Consider the following 20,001-nt stretch of genomic DNA (forward strand, 5'->3'; position numbering starts at 1 on the left):
TAGATCGGGAAGTGAGCGAACACATACTGGCGTTCACTCACTTCTCGATCTTGTCACGGGGGAGGGACCGGATTCCCCCCTCCTCCAGCGCTGTTGGAACAGACGGGGGAGGGTACAGCTGGCTCTGCCTCTACATAGGCAGAGCCAGCTGTCACTCATGCAGCTGGGCGGATCCAGACATCATTGTCGGGATCCGTTTCAGCTGCGCCGTCTCAGTATACCGCGAGCAGTAACTATACTGAGCTTAGGGTGACGGGAGGACGCTAGTTTGTGTCCTCCCGTTACCCTTAGGAGGACTATGGGGAAAAGCCCTAACCCCATAGTTCTCCTTTAAAGCTAGAGGCGTTGGTGTGGGAGAAGCTCATGGTGGTGTACACGTTGCTTATCTTTTTTTTGGAATTCATTGGATCTTGCTTTTTGAATTGACTTCATTCCAATACATTTTTGACTTCACTTACGCTGGTCCTTGTGCGGCTGATCTTTTGGAGATTTACTTTAAAGCTAGTTATGAATCGATGAGTGCGTTTGCCATTTGTTTCACCAATTTGGAGATGGTGGCCTTCCAGAGATGAGCTCCAGGAATAGATCCCCTATGGCCACTGGAGAAGGCTCCTGGTCACCACAGGCTACACCCACCCAGAAAGAGCTGGAATCATCTGCTACATAGCAGACTTTTCCATTAGATGACCCGCTCTGAAGTCTTCCCCGCTGGTCATGGAGGATCTATTCCTGGAGCTCCTCTCTGGACCTCGTCCATCTACAGGACTTTACCTTATTCTGTATGCGTGCAATTGTTGCTTGTAATTAATAAATCCTCAGATACTACACTGTGTCAGGCACTTATTCTGTTTTCAATGGTTTTATGAGCTGCACAGGAGTGACACTAAGGACTGAGCGGAGACTTTATTTTGTTGGTACAGATTTATATTTTGTCCAGTGTTGTGTAAACCATCATTCATAATAATAGTACTTACCTTTGGAGCACATATACTTATTACTCCATGATATTACAGGCAGGACATGTGTGAGCACCATACACGTTTTACTTACTTTTTTATGGGTAATTGGATTGGACATAACACCAAAACTTAAGAGCAGCCCTTCCTCCAGCCATCCGAGCTCAGTACAAAACAATAATAATGGCAATATCTAACACATGAGGGTAGGGAGCAGTGACCCTCAAATGATTCCAATGGATTTTACAGTAAGTACAAAAATTCTATTGTCTTAATCATCCATTGAAGGACACGGGGCTTCTTATTCATAAACCGTGAGATATCCCCAAGTTTACAAACAGCACAACAACAACATGCGAAGAGCCCAACCGACAACTCAAGGAGTTCAAAGATGGGCCTCAAGATCTTGTACCAAAATCAGCATGTGTCGATGCAGGCACACCCGCCTTGTATAAGTGTGGGCAGAGGCCCAGGGCACATCCTGATAACTAGGATTCCCCGATATTAGTATTGGTGCCGATTACTCGTACTTGCCCAAATGCTCTGATGCCTAGCCCGATACTTCCAGTATTAGGAAACCGAGCAGCGTTTAAAGACGTGCTGCCTGGCTTCCCGGTTGTTTGGAAGCTGGCCAATCAGGAAGTCAGGCCCTGTGTAATGACACTCTCATGTCGCGTCATTACACAGCGCTTGTTCTGCCTGAAGGGGCTCCTGCGCGACCCCGAAACGTCGCAATGAGCGCCAATAAATAGTACTTCTACCTTTGGAGTGTCGGTGTCCATACTTTTTTGTATTACTGGACAGTAGCCATCCGTCGACTGCTGATGCACCCAACCATTCTTATTATGGATAATCGGTCAGGAGTGCAATGGGTTGTATTACACAGCGCCCGGCTTCCTGATTGGCCAGAAAGCCGGCTCCATGCTTTCTTGTCACATAGTGATGAGAAGCATGGGGACGGCTTCCCTGCTAATCGGGAAGCCGGGTGGCGAGTCTTTACACGCTGCTCAGTTTCCTAATACTGGAAGTATCGGGCTAGGCATCAGAGCATTTGGGCAAGTACGAGTAATCGGCACCAATACTAATATCGGGGAATCCTAGTTATCAGGATGTGCCCTGGGCCTCTGCCCACACTTTTACAAGGTTGTGACCTTCCCATAATCTTACCTCTGTTGAGCAGGATGGCAAAAGAAGGGGATATGGCCTTTAAGGCTAAGTGCACACCTGGGCGTACGGAATATGCACGTTTGAAGCGCGTTTCGACCTCGATTTGCGGTTTAAAAAAAAGCACGTCAAACGCGCTTTTCGGAGGGCTTTCCGGCTGTATCCTAATGGATACGCGCGGCAAATATGCCCCAAAGAAGCTCCTGTACTTCTTTGGACGGAGGGCTTTTTTCAGCGCGTTCCTATGCGCTGTAAAACGCCCAGGTGTGAACCAGGCCTAAGAGCAGACCTTCAGTTTTGTGGTTAGCGTCCAATTCTCCTGTAGGTGGCAATATAGCCCATGGTTCAAGAATAAACATGAAGCACTGTCTGACCATCTTGACAGGTTCTCTTTAATTAACCTCATATGTCTGGGATTGTTGACCCAGCTGGAGCGCAGAGGTTGCCTATCTGTGCCGTACTCGGTTTCATCTGCAGTTTCAATAACTTTGTTCCCTGCCAGCGTCTCACCCTGCCAGACACTCCCCTTTGACATGCAGTGCTGCAAAATCAAGCTTTATCATAGAGAAAGGGCAGCGTACCAATACATGCGCAATCTGCCCACCTTTAGGCGATCCTTGAAAACTCATCTCGTCAGGGAAGCCTATCATCCCCCCACCTTCACATTACACCGATCATTTTACTTCTTACCTCTTGTATCTAGGGATGCAGCGATATATCGGCCAAAAATGGCACTTTTGGCATAATGCTTAAAGTGCTATTTTCCTGCAGATACAGCGGCGCATCCATGCTTTCTTTCCTCTCCGCTGGGAGCTGCTCTGTGTCCCAGCGGGGAGGAGAGAAACTGTGATAGCCGGCCGAGCGCTGCGGGAGGAGAGCGCTCTGAGCGGCCGGTGTCTCCTCCCGCACCGCTCAGCCTCCTATCACAGTCCGACAGAGCGGTGTGTGGGCGGAGACAGGCCGCGCTGTCACAGGAGGCTGGGCTCTCCTCCCGCACTGCTCGCTCAGCCTCCTGTGACATCGTTTCAGGATGGAGAGCGGTACAAGTCAGTGTTGGAGTGTTTGTAGATAATGGAGGACAGAGTATGGTTACTATATCCTCAGTTATGAATGAATGGGAAGTGGTCTACATCACCTCCTGTCCATTCATGATTGTGGTTATAGTAAACACACTCTGTCCTCATGTTATGAATGAACAGGAACACTCAGTATAGAGGATTCCTGTTCATTTATAACACGGGACACAGAAAAAGAGATAGAGGACTGTGTGCCCTCAATCTCTTTTTCTATTTTAAAAGGGAAATATCAGGGGTCTGTTTAGACTAGGCATGCACCGATACCGGTATTATTGTAATTGTATGGTCTCCCTCGTTTTTGTAAGGCACTGCGCCATCTGCTGGCGCGATATAAATCCTGTATAATAGTAATTCCAGTTATCCGTGTGCCTCTTTAAAGGGTATGCACACCCCAACAATGAACTCCTATCATTTGCTCCCTTTTGGTCTGAAAGTGTTTTGTTATATCTGGTCACAAAATACCTCTTGACCAATTCAGACGTCCTGCACACACAAATCCTGTGTTATCTCAAGGAGAGCAATTATCTCTCCCAGGTCTTATTTTGGGACTACATGATAATTTGCCTTTATGTTGTAGAGACTGGCAAATTGGATGGCCTGAGTATTTTGGCAAAAAGAAAAACTTGGCAGGGCTGACACCACACAGCACAATTTAGGAGCTGAGCGGCAGATTAACAGGTGTTTTGCTGTATTTGGAGGATAGCGTTCTCCCGTGACACTACTACAGCTCGCGGTATACTGAGACGCCGCAGCTGAAACGGATCCCGACAATTCTGTCTGGATCCACCCAGCTGCGTGATTGACAGCTGGCTCTGCCTATCCAGAGGCGGAGCCAGCTGTGCCTGCCCCCTCCCGATCCGCCAGTCAGCGCTAGAAGATCAGAGCGAATCCCTGCAGGGCACCGTGAGTGACAGTCACGGCTCTCTGCAGGGATAGACCGAGAAGTGAGCAAGCGGCGGTGTGTTCGCTCACTTCCCGATCTACTGAGCCGACCTGTGAGTTTCATTGTCACAGGTCGGCTCAGATTATGAGGCTGAGTGAAAGTCACTCACCTCATAGTTCTCCTTTAAATGGATACAACATGGGGAGAAGTGCATGTATTAGACATGTACCACATTTGCCCTGACATACACCATCACATGGAACAAAGTTGTTTAAAGCAGCAGATGATCCCAAGTGCAGCATTCACTGTTGTGGAGAGCTCCACGTGCCTCAAGGCCTATCTGTACCCGGGGCTAGTAAAGGCAGTAGTCAGGAGCCTAAAGCTGGCCATACACCTATAGATTATCTGCAGATGTTCTGTGGTCAGATGGAAAAAGTTCAACAGAGTCCTCCATCTACACTAAACTGTGCGGATGGAGGAATCTCCCACTGGGCCAAGCTTCAGCATCTTGCTCGTTGGCCCTGAACATCTACAGGTGTATGGCCAGTTTGTACTTCTGAACGGTAAGTTTTCTTGTGCCTGTGCTTCAGCTTTACCAGGGACAGGCAAATACGCCATGTATAATGAGCACATAGTAAAACATCGGACCATTAACAATGGCACTTGGCGGCATCACTGGTGCAGTGTCATCCTTGTCACGTTAAACAACTGATATGGTTCCTTATAACCATTAGGCACATTGAATTGGACTTATTCTGTAATGTTGAAGATGTTTTTGGAGCTTGTCTGTAGTTCTGGTAAGTGCAGGGACATACCCCAGCATGTATATGCACACAGGTAGCACAGACACCTTAATCCAAGCATTATGGAATATGGAGATGCTGATTGTCCAAGAACAGATTTTAGATTGCAGGGCCCTTCTTACAATAGTTACATAGTATTTGAGGTTGAATAAAGACATTAGTCCATCAAGTCCAACCTATTAGGATCTCATTCTAGGAGTACCCGTACCCCTGTATATTACCTGTACCCCTGTATATTACCCGTACCCCTGTATATTACCTGTACCCCTGTATATTACCCATACCCCTGTATATTACCATTATAGACTTGTCCCTGCAATACATCCCCTTCTTAATACAGGACAAGACCCTGCTAGCTTTGTTTACAGCAGCCTGGCACTGCAAACTACCATCTTGTCTTGAATTGTGTCAGAATGTCTTCCTTATATTGTAAGGTGCTGAGCAAACTGTTGGCAATAAAGTGTGAAAGTTGCAGCACCCTCTTGATCCAGTTATGTAACCCAATCCCTGGTGTCAGGAAGCCTGTATAGGTATTACATTTTTGGTTCACTTGGCTGAACATATGAATTGCTATCAAACCACCGGGGTAGAGATGTTAATACAGCACTGCATGTGGAAGACAGACAGTGTTGGAGGCCCTGAGCCCTGTTCCAGTTTGATGGAGTTGGCTTCTTTCACACTTCTTGTCCTCTTCGTCCAAAATGTGCACCTCACTGTCCTTAAAAGAATGTCCCTTTACCCAAGGTGTAAGAAAACTGCAGAATCTTGACCTGTAGCATTTACCTTCCTATGTTGGGCCATTCTTTGAGAGGTTATAATCAACCGAGCCTCTGAGCCGGCTTGTTGTTGGACCGGTCCTTCCACCATCTCTTCCCGTCCACTGCAACAGCCTAAGGACCCTGAGTCGTCATGTTCTATAAAGTGCATAGGACGTGAGGACACAGAGGGACATTTCATTGCTGCATTGTAGGAAGCGGACAGGCTGGAGGGAGTGCTGCGACAGCCAGCCCCAAGGTTCGGGTGAATATAACTTTTAGGCCCTAGACGAAAAGCAGTTAACCCTTGCAGTGGAGTAGCCCCACTGCAAGGGTTAAAACATTTTTTCCAGGCGTTGTTCTTTAACCTCCCTGGCAGTCCGATTTTTAATTTTTTGAAACGTTTAAAATGCCAGCCGGTTCCGCCCACCCTGCGACGCGGACGCTCGCAAGGGACGGAACCCGGATGCCGGCATCGGCCGGAGGACACAGCGGGGATCGTGGACATGGTAAGATACGCTACGCTGTAATCCCGAGTGTGGCTCGGGGTTACCGCTTATGGTACTGAAAATTAACCCCGAGCCACACTCGGGAATACCGACCAAGGAGGTTAAAAGGACACAGGGATGCAAAATTCATTTAAAAGATTCCTCTGACCGTTTCTGACATTCCAGCTACACACAGGATGACTATTACTCACTGTGCTATACAGCTCTCCTTTCTTTGCCGAGTTCACAACTTTGACAACTCCTATGTAGGACAAACAACATCTACACATTCCATGGCAGTTTAAAGTGACACTAAAGGAGTTAAATCTTAAAAATACATTCAAGCACCTCAACTATTAACAAAAATGTATCTTATTTCACTCGGCTGTAGATCCTGAAATCTTGTATTCTACCTTTGTTCCCCATGGTCCCTGTGTGTGTTGTAAAGTAACAACAGCTCCAAGCTCACTAATTTGTACTGAGATCATAGTCCATCACAGGACCGAATTTGGAAGATTCCACTGTACTGCAGGGGAGGAGACAGGCTGGAGGGAGCACTGTAACACCTGGCCGCCTTGGAGCTTCAGGTGAGTACATCTTTATTCCCTCTACACACTAAACCCTTGCGGTGTGAGGGTAGCCCCACTGCAAGGGTTGACAGTCTTCCTGGAGATCTTCTTTAAGGTTCCTGTACTACTTGTGTGCAACTCTGGGGTATCTGCCTGATCCCATTAGATGTGACTTAATCTGGTCATATGCCTAGCGATTATCTGCAGATTTTCTGTGGTCAGATGGAAAAAGTGCAACACGTTCCTCCATCTATTCTAAACTGTGTGGATAGAGGAAACTGCCCGCTGGGCCAAGCTTCAGTATCTTGTAATAATGAGTGTGCAGCGCTGTAGGTGTTTTATGTGTTACACATCTATTAACGTGCTAAAATCCCTACCTGCAACCCCCTGAGGACGTCGACTGTGACGAAACGCGTCGGGGCGGGCCTATTCCATGTGATACCACGATCAGGAAATACATGCTTGGCGGACGCTGGATTTGGTGCTACGTTTGACCGGCCGGTTTTTGCTGTTTTAAACTGAGTTTTCTATGTTTTTTTAAATAAACGTGTATACTTGCCACACCATGTGGAGTTTTTCTTTTATGATCCCACAAATGCTCGAGTGACGGGATACTGCCGGATAGAATACCTTGAATGTGGACGCATAGAATCATCTACACTGTCTATTTTTCACAAACAGTGGGGTGAGTGCGCACCGCAGAGGGGGATTCGTGGACACTTGCACAGCGGTGCTGAAATATTTCTGTCTGGGCTTCATTTTTTTTCTACTTTGGATTTTCCACATTATCATCACAATTGAACTTTATTTTGATGAATTATCACTGACTATTGTATAGGATTTGATTAAGTTGGCTGTTATATAGCTACACAGCGGATTTTATGAGGCACTTGTTTCCTTTTAATAATTACAGATATTGCTATGTGAAGACACTAGGATCACCTAATATTGTTTGTATTTTTATTTGTTTAACCACAATTTTTTCATATTAATATATCTCCGAAAAAGGGATTGCACTTTACCCATTGTAGGGATTTTAGCACGTTAATAGATGTGTAACACATAAAACACCTACAGCGCTGCACACTCATTATTTCATTGTCGTTAAAAACTATAGCGCAGCAGCTTTAACACTTAACCCTTCCATAAGCGCAGATTTCACATTTTTCACTTCAGTATCTTGTAGACGGCCCCGCTGGCTGTCAAAATACCGGAACAATCTGATTGGATGCAGTCATTGTTCAAGTGTTTTGAGAGCCAGCGGGGCCGGCTAGCAAAATACTGAAGCTTGGCCCAGCGGGAGATTCCTCCATCCACACAGTTCAGCGTAGATGGAGGAATCTGTTGCACTTTTTCCATCTGACCACAGAAAATCTGCAGATAATTGTAAGGTGTACGGCCAGCTTTAGAAATGTAGAAAATGTCACCAGCACAACACAGATCCATTTGTCAGTGCAAATCCATTTATTGATGCTAACGAATACTCAGAGTAACATCAAGCGCTTTCGGTGCCACGCAGGGTCCCCTAATCAGGCTCAGAGTAAACTTTTGAGCCTAAGTTTACTCTGAGCCTGATGAAGGGGACCCTGCGTGGCACCGAAAGCGCTTGATGCATCAATAAATGGATCTGTGTTGTGCTGGAGACATTTTCTACATTACTAGATTGAGGACGGCGCCATCCGTGGTCATTGATGGGAATTCCGGTAAGGTGTGCTACAGGTTTTGGGGCAGTGGCCAGCTTTCGAGACGCTATGAAACATCTTCAACATAACAGAACAAGCCACGTTGAATGCGACCATCTACCACTAGGTCTACAATGACCCGGATAAATATGAACCTTCACAGACATGTTCACTTGTGTCAAAACAAAGTTGCTGAGCATTAGGGTGCAGCACCCCTCTGTACCCAGTTCTTAAACAAAGCCGCTTGTATTTGAAGTACACTCGGCGACTGAGCAGTGTACTTTGCCATGACTAATTCCTCCATGTACAAGTCAAGGATGACGAGGGTGGAGCTGTTTGAAGAAAAGAGGAAACAGTTCATTATTGTTTTACCAACTGTTATTTCCCAAACCCAAATATCAGCAGCCACATTGAACTCCATTCCACAAAAACTATAGCACACTGTTTGCAGCATCACATTTGTTTTATTACACCAATTGCTAATGGTAAACAGCCATAGCACTGAAATAATGTAGAGGACACGATGACATTTAAAGTGAACACATTAGAACATAGATCAGATTTCTCAAGTAGTTGGATATCTTTCAATGCTGCTTTACAAAATTCTAATACGCTTAAATAACAAAAACCTTAATTCTCAAGGCTTTCCCCCCACTTCATACATTCAGTAGTGCTCTTACAAATACACATTTCCCATGAAAAATAGAAATACAAACATTTGGTGCCTCTGTTAATAAGAGCCTGAATTAGGTTTAGGGCCACAGCAATCAGTCTGATGCCTTTGTGCAGCACAAAGTAGAAAACGAGAACCTTTATCATTGCCACATGTACATGAAGGTCTTTTGGGTACTCTAACCTGACCCCAACATTGGATCTCGCTGTGCGAGGCTTGAGTTGAGAAGCATCTCAAAGGATCTAAAGTCAGCCAAAAACACAAGAAGTGAATTTTCTCACCTGACAGCAATAGAATCATCTGCTGTCCCCATGGGAATGACGGACTGAACTGACAATGATCAGAAACATTTGTCAAACTGCTTGCCGTTCCCAATATAATCAGTGACCGGCCATCTCAGGGCAGGACTTCTATTTATTAAAGCTTATGGATGCTTGCTCATCACCATAAGCAAAGCCACAAATGCTGAGCCAAGGCATGCAATTGTATTAATCGTGAATAAATGCATTCGGACATAAATCCAATAATGCCTGCACGTCCTAATTCTTTGAGGTCTTTAATGAGGACTACAAGCAAGTGGCAACATTAACTGCCATTGAGTATATGCTGTCCGGCATCAAAATAGGCCTAGGAGCATCATTGACCTAAAATGTAACAGGTCAATATAGTGCAGTGATTGAGCCTCCCAAAAAAGATTTCCCATTCAGCCCTGCATTAGATGTAATGTGCTATATAGAGCAGGGGTGGGCAACTCTGGCCCTCCAGCTGTTGTGGAACTACACATCCCATGAGGCATTCCAAGACTGATAGGTACAGACATGACTCCCAGAGGCAGAAGCATTGGTGTATTTGTAGCTAAAGCACAGCTGGAGGGCCGGATTTGCCCACCCGGGTCTAGAATCTATACATTATTGGACTGGCACAGCCAGATTCATGTGTGTTTATGCTGCAATCTACGGGACTACGCTGGGAGGACTAAAAGTAATCCAGGGGCCTGTACCACCCTGTGGCTTAAACCCCACCTCTTGGTTTAGGAGATGGGGTGTTACAGCCCCCTAGATTGCCTTTAGTGCACCTAGGATCATCCTCCAGTGTATAGCAGCATAAACTCTGTGAACTCCAATCATAAAATAAGACGAGTACAAAAAAAAATGAGTATTCTAAAATGCCTTCCTGGTGAATTGCGTAGAAGGCTACATGAATGCAGTCTTCTAAACAAAGCGGGCCGGTCATGAACAGTTTTATAATGAAATCTAAATCTCTACCAGTTCTCTCCTGGGAATTATAATTCAAACTGCGGCTTTCTGAAACCATGAATTTATCTAGTAGGCTCTAGTAGGCAAACTTCAGCACTCCCAGCTGCTGTGGAACTACAAGTCCTATGAGGCATCGCAGGACTGCCAGCCACAGGCATGACAGGATTTGTAGTTTCACCACAGCTGGAGGGCTGACGTTTGCCCACCCCTAGTCTAATTTTCCCCGCCTTCCAAAATTGTTTAATTTTAGAAGTGATCAGGTCTGTTCTTTGCTGCATCTGACAAGTCTGGTGGTGTTCCCAGCAGCTTTTTAAACTCCGCAGTTAAGGTACGCAAATTCATTTTTAAGATTTAACAACAATGTATGTTATTTGTGTATCACTCGGCTGTAGATCCTCCAATCATCTCTGAATTGGTGCTGACACCGTCCTTCCTTCTGGAGGGGGGCTACTTTTGTTCCCCGTGGTCCCTGTGTGTGTTGTAAAGTAGTCACCGCTCCAAGATCACTCCCATGATGGACTACATTCTCCTGTTTAGTATACCAATTTGTAAGGAGACTGTAGTCCATCCCCGGAGCGAGCTTGGAGCGGTGACTACTTTACAACACACACACGGGGACCATGGGGAACAGATGTAGCCCCCCTCCAGAAGGAAGGACAGTGTCAGCACCAATTCAGAGATGATTGGAGGATCACACACAAAGAAGATACATTTGTGTTAATAGTTAAGGTACCTGAATGTATTTTTAAGACTGACAGTTACTTTAAATCACAAATACATTGGCTGAATCTGGCTGCATTAACACCTCCGTGTTTAGGAACACACATTTCCAGGGAAATCAATGGCAACAAAGAAAGTTTTAAGGCCCATTGTACAGTATTGAGCAGTTTTGGTGCATTCATTGATTTCAATAAAAAAAAGGTATGCATATTTGTTTTAACATGCAGGCGTAAATCAGGGCTGGAGAAATCCCAGGAGCCAGGTCACCAATGCTCCTTAACAATGTACAGTCTGCGCCCAACCGTTGAGGTTTTCTATAGTTGTCGTCAATGGAACGGGCCCCAAAAATGAATCCTGCTGGCTCCTGAATTCCATATTAATTTGTGTCCATAGCACACGATGCAGCTACTCCATGGCCGAGGAACTTATCGCTGGGCCACCACGTTGTATATGCTTGCTGGCCCGTAACCGTTATAGTTAAAGTGTATGTATAACCCAAACTTATGTTTGGGTACAGTAGGAAAGGCTTAAACCCCGGTTTATTTTTTTTTTTAACGCTCTGTGCCCTGTTTAGGAGAAATGTCTCCACTTCTGGTCCATGAAAGGCAACAGGTAATCAGAGGAAATTTCTACAAAGTGAGCAGAATTTCCCTCGATTGTCACCAGCGCAGAGCAGGTATTCAACTGAAAGATTTCCCATCCCTCTTGTTCTGGCGACAACTCCCAACAATTTGTGTCCCCCATTACTTTCCGACAACAGCAGGCGAATCTCCCTGACCAGGACTCGGACAGCTATACAATACAAGGCAGAGGTTCTTATCCATGCCCACTATAAGGTTTTAGCTATACATACACCAACCTGAGAAGGGTGGAATACATTGAATTTGTTACATTCCCTTTAATGCAGGGTTAGACAATTTAGGCACTTCAGCTGCAGTGGACGTCCCATGAGGCATTGCAGGACAGACGTCACAAACACCACTTCCAGGGCATTATGGGATTTGTAGTTCCACTGCCAGTGCAGTGCTAAGGTTGCCTAACCCTGCTCTAAGGTGTTAACACAGAAGTCTATGAAAGATGCATGTTCAGATTATAGTAGCCAGTGTTTGTGTTTATCCTGCACACATTGAACCTACATTTTTATGGCTTTCCTGCACTGTATATTTCAAGGAAACCAGCATATGTTAAAGAACTCAAGGCAAAACTTATTAACCCTTGCAGTGGGGCTACCCTGCTCATTTTCATCTACTCACCCGAACCTCAGAGATAGCGGCTGTCACAGTGATCCCTCCAGCCTGTCTTCTCCTACACTGTATGTGCCTTGACGTCCTCACATCGAATAAACTCTGTAACGGACGTATTGACTTAAGGATCCTTAGACCGCTGCAGCGGAGGAAGAGAGGCTCCAGGGACCACTTTCTAAGAGCCACTCGGCTCTGAGGATCAGGCGAGTAACTTACTGACCCTAGGCAAAAAAAAAAAAAGTAGTTAACCCTTGCAGTGTGGTGTAGCCCCTCTGCACGGGTTAATGAAGAGTTCTTCTTTAATCCTTAAGGTGGCCATATACTAGGGATGAACCTATACCGTTTTTTTCGCTATCGAGTACCTATATTTTGCTTTCGGTACTCGCCGATACCAGTGCTTCTTGCTGACACAGAGCAGGCTTTCCGGGCAATCAGGGAGCCGGGCAAGGACATGCCGCCTGGCTTCCTGATTGCCCGGGTAGGCAGCTCCATGTTGTTTGGCCAGGAAACGGCATCGAGCCAGTTTCCCAGCCAATCTGGAAGCCGGGCGGCGAGTAATGACCCGCCTGCTGATTGGTTGGAAAGCCAGCATTCCGGCCAATCAGGAAGCTGGGGTCATTACTCGCCACCCAACTTCCTGATTGCACGGGAAGCTGGTTCCATGTTCCCCTATGGCACTGCTGGTCAGAGGAAATCTTCCTCTCACCAGAAGTTTCGGTATCAGGGAAAAGTATGGGAGCATTCGGGCAAGGTACGAGTACTCGCCCAAATACTCTATCGGCGCCGATACTAGTATCGATACATCCCTACCATATACTGTGCGAATTTCGGCCAGTTCTTGAGGAAACGGATGAAATCTGCACAAAGGGTGCTGCTGCCAATGAGCTGCTAGCTCTGTTCTGGTATTCCGACAGCAGCCAGTGGCCGCTGTCAGAATACAAAATAAACAGCTGCGATTCCTCATTAGAGCATGGGTAGCCAAACTGTGGCCCTCCAGCTGTGGTGAAACTACAAATCCCATGATGCCTCTCTCTCCAGGAGTCATGTCTGTGGGAATGTTGCAATGCCTCATGGGATTTGTAGTTCCACCACAGCTGGAGGGCCAGAGTTTTGGCTACCCCTGCATTAGATGAATCTGTTTTATATTTTTCGCTCAGCCCAGCAGGTTGACCGAAAAAAAGAGCAGCGTATGGCTAGCATTAGGCTTGACTATACTAAACTCTGCCACCTCATGAAATTGTCCAACAACCAGACGGCACACACGCTTTTAAACTCAAGCCCCGCGGCAGCGGCTCAGCATTTCAAGTTACCTTTCAACTTCACAGAACACAAGAAAAAAGTGGAACTGAAAAGGAAAGCCCTACTGTTACCTCCGGTACCATACTACCTTTTATACACAGCAGGGCATGTGGCCAGCAGCAGGATCCAAGTCTTCCGTCCCATATAGCTGAATCCACTTTAGCATAAAAAAAAACAAGGATGCTAAATATACATATTCATTGGAAGAAGCGAGATTTCAAAAGGGATCTGGCTGTATGTATATACAGAGTGTTTAGAGCCATTTGGAAGTCTGATGTGAATGGAAGTGATCCAATCGCAGCCCATGCACACCGATATACACATGAACAGATGTGCAGAACATGGACAGAATTAAGGCGGGAGCGATCAGAATGAACAGATATCATAGCAGGCTCTGGTAATGGGCGTAATAAGAAAATCACACGTAATCCCTTGTAAAATCTCACTTTACAGATTATATTTATATACAGCCTACTCTGCATTCACCTCTCTAATACAAAATCAAATCTTTAGACTCCATTATGGCCACGTACAAAAATCAAAGTAGCCAATGGGGTAGAAGAATCTGATTTACAGTGTTCCTTTACAGTAGATTTAAAAATGATCATAAGTGCTGGCTTTGTAACCAGAGGGGTGAGGATTAACAAAATAACTGTACAAAGTAATTTTATCTAGTCATGGTCAAGGTTTTCATGCTGTTACTAACAATGCATATTGCAATTATGTATTTTGAATAACAGGCCATACACTGTATCCTCAAATTAGAATATCCTTTAAACAAGCTAGCCCATTGAAGGGACACTGGCCGTGTCATCCGGCTCAACACAGATTTAGTAAAATATATACATTGATACAACATATGCAGTACTTCTGCTTTATGAGAGAGTACGCCAACGTCTACCTGTTTGATATAATCAGCAATGCTTGTCTAAGACCTAGAGCATTGCCGTATCACCAAACTGTCATCTTGTTTGCCCACCCTTTCCTTCCCCCCAAAGCTAGGTCTGCATTAGGTAAGCACTGAGATCCTTACCAGGTTGCAAGGCGATAAGGAACTGCTCTTTAACTCCTACAATGGAGCAAGCCGTCAAGTCACCTAAAAGAGAAACTGTCAAGAGAGGTTTACTAGTATTGTATAATGGAGGCAGATACAGTCTTCATGCAGTCACCATTAGCAATCAAATACGAAAAACGAGCTTGTTCAATAAGGCCGGACAAAGAGCAATCAATGGCTGCGGGAGGTTCGAGACTCCACAGCATCTGATATCGATTTACTGGATTCAGATCAGCTGCTGTGTGTCGCTCTATATAGTTATAGCTCTCCAATTTGCCTTACTGAAAAAGAAAAACTCGGCTTCCCAAAACCTCATACACAGATTTCCATATTTAAAGGGCAACATCACCCTAAAATAAAAAACCCCATAGCCCCCTAACCTAAGCTTCAGATGCTTTCCCTTCCCTGACAGTGGCAGCCGCCTCGGGATGTCTGAGGCCTTCCGTTCAGAGGCTTATCCAACACTCCATAGACCTGCAAAGGCTGCTAGTTTCTTCTGTAGCAATAAAGCTCCATACAAATCTATGGCAGGTTTAAACTCAGGCATAACGCTGCAAGGCCAAGTCTAACCTTCAGGGGAGGCTGCTGCCATCTGACAGAGGTAGGAGGCCTCTATTAGATTAGAAGGCTGTGGAAGTTGTCAAAGAACGCCAGGAAAACTTTGGCTTAACCCTTGCAGTGGCGCTACCCACTCAATGCAAGGGTTAAGTGCTCGTTTTTGTCTAGGCTCAAAATAAAGTTACACTCACCTGAAGTTCCGAGCCAGCTGGACGTCCCAGCGGTCCCTCCAGCCTGTCTCTTCCTCTGCAGCATTGGAATCTTCCTCGGGTCCTCACATTTATACACTGTGTATAGGTGCAATGATTTACAGGACCTTAGACCGCTGCAGAAGAGGGGGGAAGAGAGGCTGCAGGGACCGGTCCAAGAACAAGCCGGCTCAGAGCATCAGGTGAGTATTACTTTGCTATTTTTTAATGTAGACAAAAACGAACAGTTAACCCTTGCAGTGGGGGGGCTATCCCAGCACTATATATTGATATCAGGGCATGATCTGCAGACACCAATAAACACTGCAAACATGACAATACGTTCCTCACGGCCTACACTTATGCTGGATCTGGTTGCAAAGGTTAAGAAAAAACAATTTCCTGAAGTCTTATCAAAGGCGCATCAAAACAAAAAGGCGTGCAAAGTCCTACGGTTCACTTTCTATTGAGCACAGCCACGGCCTAAACAAAGGTCTGTCCCCTGCCAGCAGCTGCAAAGCAGGACCCTTGCTTTCTATAGGAAAACAGTTGTCTCCCTGCAGATGTCCAAGACACCCTCTCTCTGCAATCAGCAACACTCGTGGCATTGGAAAGTTGCGGCTCCAACACTGCATGGGGTGTCAGACCTCTTCGGAGAGACCGCTGATTCCACACAGAAATCAAGAGCCCTACTTTCCAAAGGACCAGCTTTGAGAACAGTAGATTAGAAGAAAAAAAATGGTTCACTAAATCAGTTTACGATATTCTTCCTGAGGCAGCAGCATCAGGATCCCATTTTAGCGACCTGGTGCAACCAACCCCGTTACACCTTTCATATTAATGCACCTGAAACACATTTCACGACTATTGGGCTATAAAGGGGACGTTGGCCTTTACACAGTTCTTCCCGAAACACCCAATATCCCAAAAAAAAGTACAAGGGCGCAACACTCAAAATCATTACACATTGTGTCTATGGCTACAAGACAGAGCAGGCCAGGACTCTGTCCCATGATACATGAAGAGCCGTGGATTGCCCATGTGTCGGGGAAGCAGGAAGGCAAACTGCAACACTCTGGAACCCTTTGCTTGAAGTGCTGTCATTGGTCAGGGCACAGGATCGTCAGACTCTTGAAGTCACCTATACTGATAGGGGGCGTCTTACAATCTTGCTAGTCACCTACACTCGGTATACTTGAAGCGTCACTGGCTGCAGACGGCCTATATTTGCAAAGTATGGAGGAGCAATGCTGCAGTCAGCACTTAAGTGTATACATTGATATCAGCGTGTGATCTGCAGACTGCAGCAAATAAACACTGCAAACGTGACAATAGGTTCCCGACAGCCTACACTTATGCAGGATCTGGCTGCCCACACCCAGCATGCACAGAGTCTCTTCCGGTGTCCAGCGCACACAGAGCAGATACTTGACCCTACATTTTGGTTGCGCTCGCCGCACTCCTGGAACAGGCAGGGCAGAACTCCACCGACACCTTGTCCTGGTCGACGTGCAGGCACACTCCACCACCAGGGGGCGCCGTCTCCTCCGCGGGCAGAGCGTAGTCATGCTCGCGCGGCTCCTTCTTGCTAAAGATTGACGTCGCCAGCTTGACCCCGCCCAGTCCGGTCAGGCGCCCCAGCAGCTGGGACAGAGCGCTGTCATTGGCCAGCACGGCCTTGAGGTAGCGAGTCTCCTCTTCCAGCTGCTGTACGCGCTCCCCCAGGCTCCTCCGCTCCCTCTCTAGCCGCTGGTTATCCTCCGACAGGCGCGCCACCTTCCCCTCCAGGCCGCTGACGTACTCTTTCTTGCGCAGGCGGTTCAAGCGTGCGGCCTGCGCGTTCTTGTTGTTTTCGCCGCCGCCTGCCCGACACGCCCTCTGCTTGGCGTCGGGCGCCGTGCTGGAAGCGGCCTCGCCGAGCCGAAAGTCCTGGCGGCAAATCGCGGCCTCGTCCTCGTCGCAGGCGGCTAGCTCCTGCAGGAGATCGGCTAAGGAGCTGTCTGCGGGCCGCTCGCCGTCCTCGGTCCACCAGGCCGCAGCCGCCTCCCCCTCACGCAGCAGGTCGTCCAGGTTGGAGATGAGGATCTCCTCCTCCTCAGAAGCCGCGGCCTCCACGCTCCGGCTTTTTCTCTTGCGGGTTGTGCTGTTTGCCGGCTGGGCACGTTCTCTAGGCCGTCGTCTCATTTCGAAACAGTATATCTAGGCGAACGTAGACTGGCCGCATGCAGCGCGAACGTCTCGATGGCGTCTCGCAGCTCAAACCGGAAGCAGGAAGTGCGGCAAATTAACCGCGCGTAACTTCCGTCCTATGTGGCCGCGTTAGCCACGCCCCTTCTCGCGGCTCCGCCAATGTTTTACTCCTTGCTAGCCCTGACAACAGTTGTAAATCCTCATGAGCATGTAGTGAGTTCTCCAATCACTAAACTTGTATGTCACATTGAACGTGTTATTGTCATTTCATAGGTTTTCAACCCTGCACTATTCACCCCCATCAACACATCCTTCCCTGCAACCTCACCCTTCTCTGCGCTCACATTGCATCCCTCCCAATCGCATTGCATCACTCCCCAGCCATCTCACCCCTCAGTCACACTGCATCACTCCCCATCCATCTCACCCCTCAGTCACAATGTATCCCTCCCAGTCACAATGCAACACTCCCCAGCCATCTCACCCCCCAGTTACAATGTATCCCTCCCAGTCACAGTGCATCCCTCCCGATCCATCTCACCCCTCAGTCACAATGTAATCACTCCCAGTCACAGTGCATCACTCCCCATCCATCTCACCCCCCAGTTACAATGTATCCCTCCCAGTCACAGTGCATCCCTCCCGATCCATCTCACCCCTCAGTCACAATGTAATCACTCCCAGTCACAGTGCATCACTCCCCATCCATCTCACCCCCCAGTTACAATGTATCCCTCCCAGTCACAGTGCATCCCTCCCGATCCATCTCACCCCTCAGTCACAATGTAATCACTCCCAGTCACAGTGCATCACTCCCCATCCATCTCACCCCCCAGTTACAATGTATCCCTCCCAGTCACAGTGCATCCCTCCCGATCCATCTCACCCCTCAGTCACAATGTAATCACTCCCAGTCACAGTGCATCACTCCCCATCCATCTCACCCCCCAGTTACAATGTATCCCTCCCAGTCACAGTGCATCCCTCCCGATCCATCTCACCCCTCAGTCACAATGTAATCACTCCCAGTCACAGTGCATCACTCCCCATCCATCTCACCCCCCAGTTACAATGTATCCCTCCCAGTCACAGTGCATCCCTCCCGATCCATCTCACCCCTCAGTCACAATGTAATCACTCCCAGTCACAGTGCATCACTCCCCATCCATCTCACCCCCCAGTTACAATGTATCCCTCCCAGTCACAGTGCATCCCTCCCGATCCATCTCACCCCTCAGTCACAATGTAATCACTCCCAGTCACAGTGCATCACTCCCCATCCATCTCACCCCCCAGTTACAATGTATCCCTCCCAGTCACAGTGCATCCCTCCCGATCCATCTCACCCCTCAGTCACAATGTAATCACTCCCAGTCACAGTGCATCACTCCCCATCCATCTCACCCCCCAGTTACAATGTATCCCTCCCAGTCACAGTGCATCCCTCCCGATCCATCTCACCCCTCAGTCACAATGTAATCACTCCCAGTCACAGTGCATCACTCCCCATCCATCTCACCCCCCAGTTACAATGTATCCCTCCCAGTCACAGTGCATCCCTCCCGATCCATCTCACCCCTCAGTCACAATGTAATCACTCCCAGTCACAGTGCATCACTCCCCATCCATCTCACCCCCCAGTTACAATGTATCCCTCCCAGTCACAGTGCATCCCTCCCGATCCATCTCACCCCTCAGTCACAATGTAATCACTCCCAGTCACAGTGCATCACTCCCCATCCATCTCACCCCCCAGTTACAATGTATCCCTCCCAGTCACAGTGCATCCCTCCCGATCCATCTCACCCCTCAGTCACAATGTAATCACTCCCAGTCACAGTGCATCACTCCCCATCCATCTCACCCCCCAGTTACAATGTATCCCTCCCAGTCACAGTGCATCCCTCCCGATCCATCTCACCCCTCAGTCACAATGTAATCACTCCCAGTCACAGTGCATCACTCCCCATCCATCTCACCCCCCAGTTACAATGTATCCCTCCCAGTCACAGTGCATCCCTCCCGATCCATCTCACCCCTCAGTCACAATGTAATCACTCCCAGTCACAGTGCATCACTCCCCATCCATCTCACCCCCCAGTTACAATGTATCCCTCCCAGTCACAGTGCATCCCTCCCGATCCATCTCACCCCTCAGTCACAATGTAATCACTCCCAGTCACAGTGCATCACTCCCCATCCATCTCACCCCCCAGTTACAATGTATCCCTCCCAGTCACAGTGCATCCCTCCCGATCCATCTCACCCCTCAGTCACAATGTAATCACTCCCAGTCACAGTGCATCACTCCCCATCCATCTCACCCCCCAGTTACAATGTATCCCTCCCAGTCACAGTGCATCCCTCCCGATCCATCTCACCCCTCAGTCACAATGTAATCACTCCCAGTCACAGTGCATCACTCCCCATCCATCTCACCCCC

General features: G+C 47.6%; 1 protein-coding gene across 1 annotated transcript; it reads right to left on the minus strand.

Moving 5' to 3' along the window:
* Window positions 1-13,515: 13,515 nt before the first annotated feature.
* CREBZF (CREB/ATF bZIP transcription factor) lies at window positions 13,516-17,552 on the minus strand. Its single transcript, XM_018567529.1, has 3 exons — window positions 16,807-17,552; window positions 14,602-14,676; window positions 13,516-13,725 (listed from the first exon to the last, which is right to left on the minus strand). Exons 1-2 carry the CDS (start codon window positions 17,550-17,552, stop codon window positions 14,661-14,663), a joined length of 762 nt encoding a protein of 253 aa, XP_018423031.1. The 3' UTR covers window positions 13,516-13,725; window positions 14,602-14,660.
* Between the last annotated feature and the right edge of the window lie 2,449 nt (window positions 17,553-20,001).

The sequence above is a fragment of the Nanorana parkeri genome, unplaced genomic scaffold (genome assembly GCF_000935625.1).
Source record: "Nanorana parkeri isolate BGI_ZX_2015 unplaced genomic scaffold, ASM93562v1 scaffold1057, whole genome shotgun sequence".
Classification (NCBI taxonomy): domain Eukaryota; kingdom Metazoa; phylum Chordata; class Amphibia; order Anura; family Dicroglossidae; genus Nanorana; species Nanorana parkeri.

Bases quoted from the DNA above. Each gene is read 5' to 3' on its own strand.
- CREBZF (XM_018567529.1), bottom strand. From the start codon at position 17,552: ATGAGACGACGGCCTAGAGAACGTGCCCAGCCGGCAAACAGCACAACC.